At 39.5% G+C, this 9,880-nt stretch overlaps 1 protein-coding gene across 2 annotated transcripts; it reads right to left on the reverse strand.

Moving 5' to 3' along the window:
- Positions 1 to 427: 427 nt before the first annotated feature.
- zgc:113337 (uncharacterized protein LOC503741 homolog) lies at positions 428 to 9,820 on the reverse strand. 2 transcript variants are annotated; one of them, XR_004567457.1, is made up of 8 exons: positions 8,896 to 9,820; positions 8,304 to 8,416; positions 7,884 to 8,204; positions 6,519 to 6,848; positions 3,666 to 3,950; positions 3,066 to 3,167; positions 942 to 1,000; positions 428 to 911 (listed from the first exon to the last, which is right to left on the reverse strand). XR_004567457.1 is itself a non-coding variant. In XM_034200365.1 (7 exons), the coding sequence occupies exons 2-7, from the start codon at positions 8,383 to 8,385 to the stop codon at positions 993 to 995; spliced, it is 1,128 nt and encodes a 375-aa protein (XP_034056256.1). In that variant the 5' UTR covers positions 8,386 to 8,416; positions 8,896 to 9,819; the 3' UTR covers positions 428 to 992. The 2 variants fall into 2 exon arrangements, 1 of the variants encoding a protein (XP_034056256.1); XM_034200365.1 differs by having other exon boundaries at positions 428 to 1,000; positions 8,896 to 9,819.
- Between the last annotated feature and the right edge of the window lie 60 nt (positions 9,821 to 9,880).

Raw genomic sequence — 9,880 nt, forward strand, 5'->3', positions numbered from 1 at the left:
ACACACACACACACACACACACACACACACACACACACACACAGTAGGTATGAAGCCAATGCTGCACAAATGAAGATCCCACCCAGCTTTAACAATACACAGAAGTGAAGGAGGTCTTCGGCTGAGGTACAGGAAGTAAAACCTTAATGATTAGCTCATCATTTCAATTAGCTATGTTATCAACTGTAAAGGATAAGGCTGGTAATATTCTATATCTTTCCTAGTATCCAATGTAACAGGAGCCAACCTCTACAATACTGGTTTGGTTGGGAACTAACTAAGATGTTATCCTTAAAGAATAAGGCATTTTAAAATGAATAGCTGGTCACTGTAGTTTTAAGTAAATTTTACTTAGATAGTGAGTATCCAGCCTGAAATAAACACACAACACAACAAATGACAGTGTTCTGGTCACTGGTACAACTTGTTGCTCAGTATTTTTGTTTTAATAGTTTTTAGGCAACAATGCAGGGGTATGATATTTCAGACTTTTAGTAGTAGAATCAATTCATTGTTGGTTTTAGTCTTATTGTTGAATAAGAAAAAATAGAACAATACCAACCATATCTTTTCAGGACTACGTAAAAGAAAAAGAAAAATAGAGGAAAGTATTTTAGGGACATGCAATGTTTTGTATGCTGTGCAATGTGCAGAGTGTGGTCATGGACTCAATCAATTACAGAGCCAGAGAGAAAAAGTTATCTGCTTAGCATTTCCTCATTGACTTCATGTGAGGACAGCCTGGAGATTATATAAGAGTCAGATGCGGAAGAGCAGAGATGAATGTCGTTGTACAGTTGGCGTTCATGAGTAGGATTGTATATGACATCCTATAAAGGTGTGTCAGGACATCTTTCCTTCGTACCTAGATAATGATGATGACGGCGACGACGATGATGATGATGATGATGATGATGCAGGGAAACGTTTCTGCAAGGTCGGCTCTGAAAAACACTGCCTTTTCTTTTCAGCCACTGGTCTCATCTTGTAGATTAATCGGCTGAAAGCAGAAGTACAGAGAGACACAAAATATAAAAATGATGTAAAGAATGTCAATCTTTTCCAATATTAAATGTTCTAGGTAGGAGAATACGATTTAAAGGTCCCCTATTATACTGTTTTTCATAAATATATTATAGGTCTCAGATATATACAAAACATGTCTCTGAAGTGTTTGGCTCGAAATACCAAACAGATCATTGCAGCATTACCCATAATCCCCTCTGTTTCAGCCCTGTTTCAAAAGTGCTGATTCTCTGTCTGTTACTTTAGATGAAAATAAGGAGCCACTCCCCACGCCCCTCTGAGAGATATTTGGTTGAAAAGAACACAATAGTGCTCTAGGAGGAGATTCAGGTGGGACGGTGGGCGGGTGTTAGCTTGGTTGGTTTTTGGCTAATGGTTACACAAGCCAAATAATCGTTATGACATCATAAAGTGGCCAAAATCTGATCAAAGACAGGTTTTTATATAAATGGATCAGGACAAAAAGTGAGGGAATCTTTTTTCCTGAAACTTTCAGAATCTCTTTACACAGAGGAAACACATGTTTATGTACAAAATACATGAAAAAGTGGATTTTGCATAATAGGGGACCTTTAAACTCTGACTTGGTGTAGCTATGACATTGCAGGCTAGTGAGGAAGACCATAAAAGCAGATCCCCCTTCAAACCTGACATCATTCAACTACTTGTAAAGAAACACATTACAGCCGCACTGAGCTATATTAATACTGGTTTGGCAAAATAGTGACTTAAAGGATCATTACAAAAAATGGTATACACTGATTTTTACATCATCTGATCTTGTACAAAGCTTGATCTGGAGTGATGAGGTCTGGATCATAGTATAATTATAATTTGTGTTTTTTGCCACTAAAGTATAAAATGACCTTTTTTTAACATATCATTTGACTTTTTCGTGACAGTACTCTCACTTTTTCAGATCTTGTCTATCAAGGCATTAATTTCGAGCTCTGCTTTGGCCAGTGTGCAGGTATTTCCTCTATCTACATAATTCATATTGCAGACACGTGGTTTATTCCCTTCATGCACAGATAGAAAACATTGATTAGACAGGCGTATAAAGTGCAGATGGAGTGCAGGTAGCAAAGAAAAGATGCCATAAGCAGGCAATCATGTGAATGAAAAGAGCTGTTAGCTCCTGTTGGCATGAACAACCTCAGAGAAAAGAAAACAAAGAATCTAAAAGGCGCGGTAGAGCTGAGCAGAACTGTTCCAGATATCATTACAAATGTATCTGATTAGTGCAGCAATAACGTTTATTTTTGTGCTAATATAAATGCCTGTTTCCAGACGTCTCCTTTAAGAAATGAGCAGATATGAGATCCGGAGTGAAACCAGGGATCTGTTACAGAAGTAAGAAAACATTATTCAATATCCAATTGAGTTTTACCAAAACTACTTTCTCAACGTAGCTTGCTTGGTATATTTAGATGAGAATGCTAGTTTAAAAAATAAAATCTGGTATTGTTTATACAATAGGAATATTCTCTAGCAGGTTTTAATAAACGCTATCTCTCATAAGCCCTTGATGATCACGGCTCAACAGAACTGGTTCATGAGAGAGGAAGTAAATGTCCTTTGACTTTGTTGAAATGGTGAAAGTCTCAATTTCAAGATAGGGATTTTGTCTAAAGTACATCTCGGAAACATGCTTCACTTTTTCAGAAAGATAGATGTGAAACAAAGGCGAGCCAGTCGGTGTTGCAGCGGCACATCCCAAAGGGCCGATGTTCCTTTTCATTGTTTCTGTAGACACCTGGACAGTTTGCCAAAACCCACAATAGGGAGGAAGCTTAACATATATATATTATGGACTTTAAATGACCTGAGGAAAGAATGGTGGTTGTGTGAAAAGATCTGTACGAATTATACCAAACAATCCAGGAGAGTTTCTCCCCACTGTCTTCTGCACATATACTGTATAAATGAACTGGTGTTTAAGAATCAGATGTATAGGAGTATGACTCTTGGCAATATATTTTGTTTACCATTCATTCTTGATATAATGTAAACCCTGATATTACCAAACATGATCTTACCTTCTTTGCGTAAGAAACACTTCCAAAGGCAGAAGCAGAGGGACATGACCAACAGGGCAGCCACCGTAGTGACGGAGATCAGGATAGTGAGAGCCGTCCCAACTACGAGGGAGAAAAAGAAAGAACTGATCAGCAGCTTTGTTATCTTCCATATCTATATAATCTATAATCTCTAATTTCTGCTCTTGCAGAAACCAGATTTAAAGTCATGATAGGTTTTACAGTATGTGTGTGTGTTTGTGTACTATAAGGCTAGACTGGACAATGCCTCCCTTTTATGGCCCATCACTGATTAGATTTGAGATTCAAACAGTTGAACTCCTGACCAAGGTCAATTTAGGGTTATCAGCTAACTAAAGCAAAGCGACTTACACATGACACTTATGAGCACATTTAACTTTTGCCCAATCATTAGCTGCATTAAAACTAATAAAGATGTTTGTTGTAGTTTCCCTTTAGAGTCTCGGCTTTATAATTTGCTAGGAAAAAGATCTGAGGTGATGCTATCTAGTACTTTTGGAATATTTTTTTAAAAAAAGACACAATGCTATCAAACAATTAGAGGTTCTCATTGAAGCGGAGTCTAACACACAAACTCACTTTTAGTGTTCATGGATACAGCAATCGGGGACTCAAGCCCTTTGTGGTGCACCAAGCATTTGATGGACACGTCTTTCAGCAGCCCTGATTGGACGGTCAGCGTACTTATGACCAGAGTGGTCCCGTCGCTCTGTGGGATCTGTGTTGTCAACGGGGGGCCCATGGTGCGGTTATCCCTCTCCACGTTCCACACTATCTCTGCCGGGGGCCGCGACACTGAGGTGCAGTTGGCTGCGATCACACCTGGAGACGTGGTCTTGTAGCTCACCTGAGGTTTGGGCAGCACTGAGAGAAAAAGATAGAAAAACACACATTTACAAACAAGCTCATACAGTGCAAGATGTACACATAATGAGTTCACTGAAATGCACAGGGAGTTAATGTTGTATTGCTCCTTCCTTCATCTTAAGATAAGATAAGAAGTACTTTATTGATCTCAATTTGGGAAATGTTTGTGTTGCAGCAGCATATAAAAAAGACAATGTACATAAGAGAAATTAAAAGACTAGAAATAAACAATCCAAAATATTTCTCAAATAGAAATAAAATAGCATTCAAAAAGTAAAATATATACATGGGGAAATACAAATTTACAGTAACAAAATATAAAGCAGGATATTATATATACGTTAATTTAGCAAGGAATGGATTATTAAATATTAAATTGAACATAAATGTACTGTATCTTTTGTGCTGTGTGTGAAATACAGCACACTGGAGGACTGGAATATTTAACGTGTTATTTTCATCCAGAAACAGGCCAGGACTCAGATTATGTCTTTAATTTGCTGAGATCTACATATAAAAATCTTTGGATCAGGTGAGTGTCTGAATTCCTGCAATCTTATTATCCATAAGTCAATCGCTGGCTGTTTTCAATTCCCTGCTCTCGGGGCTGAGCAAGGAATGTGATTTACTGGAGAAGAGAATATTTTTGTTGGCATGACCATGTTCAGCCACAGATATTTAGCCCTCATAGTTTCAGCGCCTTCTCTGAGTTCTAGGTGCTGAACTTCAACCACAATGTGTCTGGATTGTATCAGATTTCAGGGTGGGTTAAACCACACCAGTAAAATCCTTAAAACAATCCAAACCATGATAACCTGTGAACTATTGTAGCACAACGCAGGCATGAGATTGAGTTTAGCCCCACAATTAAATTCAACAGTTTTTTCTTACAGTGTTTCTCACCATATTGCGATCGGAATGCTTCAGATTCAGATAATAATAGTTTTTTACATTGACATTTGAATCATTATTTTTTATAATTATAGATGTTGCCACTTGAATGTTTCTCTACACTTCAGCCACCACTGATATGTAATGTTATAATTTCATCCCATGTAAAATGTAACCCACTTATTTATGGCGTGACAACTTTCACGTCTGCAGAGGAATAGCATTATGCAATTTAGAGTTACTAGAATGTGTATTGCTCCTGTGATTTATGTTTTTTGAAAAAGTTAAACTTGTACTACTTTTTTTTTTTAATGAAGTGACGTTTTGCTACTAACAAAAATAACATTTTAAAGATACATATTTGATTTGAATGATTCCCTGAAAGATAATGTGCATTTGTGTCTTTTAGCTATCACTCTTTGTGGACAGTGTGTGGGAGGGTGGGAGTTTCAATCAGGAGGAGGCATCTCATCATCTGGGCTGGTATAAGGGTGGAAGACTGTTGGCAGCAGTATACAGCAAGAAAAAAACCATAAATGCTAATCACGCTTCTCAATTCTCTACTAAAAACACCTACTGTACTGTACAGTTCAAGGTACAGTTCAATTTCAAACAAAAGCACATCTGTTTGTTGAGATAACTGAGAGAACGCGAGGGGGAGAGAATGAGAAACGAGAGACAAAGCACACAGGGAACCACTGTGTGCCACAAACACTGACACAGTCATGCATCAGGACCTCACTCCCTGCCTCCATCATTCTTTCGAATAGTCCTTTCTTCACATCGACACACTGTTCTGTGTTTGTGTGTTTAATATGTGCCGACAGCTTAGCTTTACTTTTTCACTAAAACATTCAACAGCTACAATAGAGAAAAAACAACATTCCTGTCAAAATCCCAGGGGTAACCGTCTTCACGCAACCTTGCACTTGCTCGCATTTGTTCGTCTCCTCCGCTTTCCCTAAGATATTGTCTTCCCACCTCCTATACCTACTGAAGGACATATTCAATCACAACTAAAGCTCTGCAACAAATTGGCATCTGAACTAAGCTTACCTATTAATTATTTTTCAAATAAAAATTCTGCCAGAGGCGTTAACCCAAAAATGACACTATTGTGACAAAGAGAGAGTAAAAGGTGGATGACTCCGGTAACAACAATAGCAAAATATGTCAATTTGATGGATTACCATGACATTTGGTTCGTAATTTGGAACAGCCATTCAGTAACACTTGCTATAACTCCATTATACTAAACTAAGCTAACCATCTACTGGTATCAGGCACATATGTAGTGTTATCAATCCTGTTATTTAACACTTTCTAAGAAAGCTACAAATTATATTTCCAAAAATGTCAAACTATTTTTTTAATAAGTCATTTTTGGACACAACAAAGACTGTGAATGTTTAACATTGGAGTTGTGGAAGGGTTTACTCCACCACCAGTATGAAGTCAAGAAAATACACCTTTGTTACCTGCTTGGGAATGTAAGTATTGTTGTGATTACTAAATATCCTTATTTCTATATTGCATGCTAAAACAGTACACTACTGTATGTTGCACGTAACCTGTTCTTCCCAGGTTAAACTCAAGCTTTCCTCACTCATTCTGTTTCTGTTTTCCACACAATAATAATCAGCCATTATGACAGGCTGTGAAAAAGAAGGTTACCATAGGTGGCGAGACAAACTGTGGAGGTCTTCGGCCCATCGGGGTGTGTGTTGAACAGGCAGGTATAGCAGCCTTCATCCTGGATGGTGACCGGCTGGATGGTGAGCTGACTGTCGGACAGGGAGGCGCTCAGCCACACTCTCCCCTGGAACGGAGGCTCTATCATGGGGTCACTGCGCTTTGCAAAGGAGGCGACCTCTGTGGCTTCTCCTTGTGCAGAGGTGTGTCTCCATATTATCTGCCCCACCTTTTCAGGCAATCCATAGGAGCACGAGAGAGAGGCCTTCTTGCCACTCACTGCTGTTTTGTTGCCTTCAGTGGAAATATGCGCTGGGAAGAAACAGATTGAGGAGAAAAGATAAGAAAGGAACAGGAAAACAGAGGGGGAAAAAACTTGATAATAGTATTATTCCAAAATATGAGGATCCCAAACAAAAACGACTGGAATCTGGAGCAGCTGGTTCTGCTTATAAAAATGACCCCCCCCCTCCCACAGCTCCAAAGCTCTTTATTAACATGACTGGCTGAGCCTCAACGAGCTCATCAACATGTGTTCAGGGGTTCAGGGAGGTAAGGCACTCAGAAGTCCCCACAGAAGATTGATATTGAGTTTGTAGGGAGGAGCTGTCTCTGGAGTCTACTCGAGGATTGTTTTTGATTAATTTTAAAGGGTGGGTGCAAAGGGCAGGCTTCCAAAATCAGTTATGCCAAGTCAAAATATTTTGCAATCACGAGAAATAAAAACACCTTTTCATAAATTAAAACAATAGATTAAACTGTAAAGGGGTAAAGATAAGTTATCATTTACATTTGCTACTTATTTTAAACAGTCACCCTAACAAATCTCTTCATTTCAAACACAAAAATAGATCAATACTGAATGAAAGATACTGATGCAGTACCAAATATCTGAGTCAGGTGTTATTCTGGATATCTGAGCTCCTCAGTTTGCTTGTAAGGGTGAGATCTATCTTAAATCTGTCTCATTTCTGGGTATGGCCATGAGCATTAATCAACCTGGCCTTAACGTGAACTCTCATCTGGCTCATGACCCTTGAAAGAGCAGAGTCACTTTCTGGCTTGTATCGTAGACTACAATTCCCTCATGTTTCAACTAAATCTCTCCTGTCAGGGTTGAATATGTCAGAGACCCACAACTTGTTGGAGTTGCTTTATCACTGCAAATCTAGCTCTCTAACAGGCCAGCATGTCTATGTTTCAAGCATTTTATCACAATGCATGAAGCTCTACACCTACCAGAGTGACCTTTTGGGGTTAGAGATATGCTAAACTATTACATATTCCAGCTCTTATATGCAGGGACCTACATTCTAGTTCATAAAATGAAGCAATCGTATTACTCACCGGTCACAGTGAGGCACGTCTGGCCCTGTTTTGAACCAGAAGGATGCATGTCGAAGATGCAGGTGTAGCAGCCTTCGTCACGAAAGCCCACCCTTCGGATGATGATAGCCGAGGTGTCTTTCGGAGAGACGGCCAGCTCCACATACTGCTGTCCACTCACACTGTCTTTGTCACCAGGCTGGTAGCTCAGAAGGGTCTGGTTCTGGCCATCCAGCCAACGCACCTGCCTTAGAGTCTCTCCTCGGTCCCTCACAACGCTGCAAGTGAGAGTGAAGGGCTTCTCCACTGGAGCTTCCAGACGCTCAGGTGCTGTTACCCGGCCTGGAACATCATGTTATGTAACATTTAAAACATTATAACTCTGTGTGACTTGTTGATTTGAGATTTCCATGTTTTATAGCATTAACATTTAGCACTCACCCTGTAATCTTCCCACCATCAGTAAGTACAAACACACCTGCAGACCCTTCCTACAGGAGGCCTGGATCATCATCTTCTTCATCGTTCATTTATTGGGAGGAAGAAGAGTGGAACTGAGATATGGAGAAATAAAACCAGCCCGATATGAAGTCAACTTCTCCTTTAATTTACACATCTGGTGATCCAACAGTAATACAGACTGACTTTTACGTTTTTTCCAACTCTGACGAGCCAATTCAGCTCATGTGTTCAAGATACATTGAATCGTCTAAAAAACTAATCAATTTGTTGCAATAAAACAAAAATCCTCGAGTGTAATAGAAGGATTTTTCTTTACAGAAAAAAAAGTTAGCAATACTGTGTGAACGTTTTCAAACTTTTCAAAGGGGAACGTATTTTTTTCTGCCACATTACCAACTGGCATCTAAGTAAAAAACGCAACGATTTCATTAACCAGTACATTTACACATAAAGGTGGCCCATAGGCTACAGCATTTATTTAGAAATTCTACATTTGTATTTCATACAATCATGCAAAGTACGTAAACAGCATATTTTGCATATCATTTCTACAGGAGACAGATATACTCACCTTCAGGCTACTTGTCCTAATGCAGAAGGTAAAAGCCAACAGTCGAAACCCTCTGCAACATCTCGCCCGTCCTTATGACCCAGCAGTCTTTTCAAACATCACTCCAGACCGAGAGAGAATCTATTTTTACTCCTCCGTGTGTTTCCTATTCTGTGCACCAGCAGCACAATGAAGACCAGCCGGCGGCAGCTCCAAACTTTAGTTTAGCACGGAGCGAGGGGGGAGAGGGAGTCTCAGAGCAGAGGAGAAACACACAGTGACTGATATAAAACGTCAGTCAGTGTGTCAGTTACAGAAGAGAAGCAGCATCACACTACTTCAGAGTCATGCATTTACCCAATTTACATTTCAAAATGTTGTCTTTAAATGAAAAAACTGTCAAATTGTATTACAGTGTTAAAAGGTTATAGCATGCATTATAGAGCTTGCTGCAAACATTGTTGGAACATGTTTGCCTATTCCACCAATTGTTTACTTTACAGTGTGCCTTTTACAATAAAAGTATTGTTCATTCACAAGTATACAATGTATTATTGTATTAATATACACAATAGTTTGAGCACATTTCTGTGTTTCTGTGCAGATACAGATTTAGTAGTGCTTTTTTCAGTAGGCCTACCTATAGTAGACAGAAGTTATGAATGCCTTTCCCAATTATGTCTTCAGATAAAAACATGAACGCGATTTCTCACATAGGCCTACTGAGTCTGATGATCATGTTCTGCTGAGAGTCTGCAGAGCCAGATTCACCGTGCTGCGTTCAGGTGCTGCTTTCTGAGAGTCTGCCAGAGCCAAATTAACTGTGCTGCGTTCAGGTGCTGCTTTCTCATACCTCATGAAAGTCTGCAGAGCTAGATTCCCTGTGCTGCGTCCAGGTGCTGCAGGTTTCATCACGCCTCAGCTCAGACATTTGGCCCTGAAATCCCCCACCTGAGACCGAGTGAAGCCACAAATGAATATAAAGCCTGTTAACCCGAACATCTGT

This window comes from Gymnodraco acuticeps, unplaced genomic scaffold (genome assembly GCF_902827175.1).
Source record: "Gymnodraco acuticeps unplaced genomic scaffold, fGymAcu1.1, whole genome shotgun sequence".
In the NCBI taxonomy this organism is placed as follows: domain Eukaryota; kingdom Metazoa; phylum Chordata; class Actinopteri; order Perciformes; family Bathydraconidae; genus Gymnodraco; species Gymnodraco acuticeps.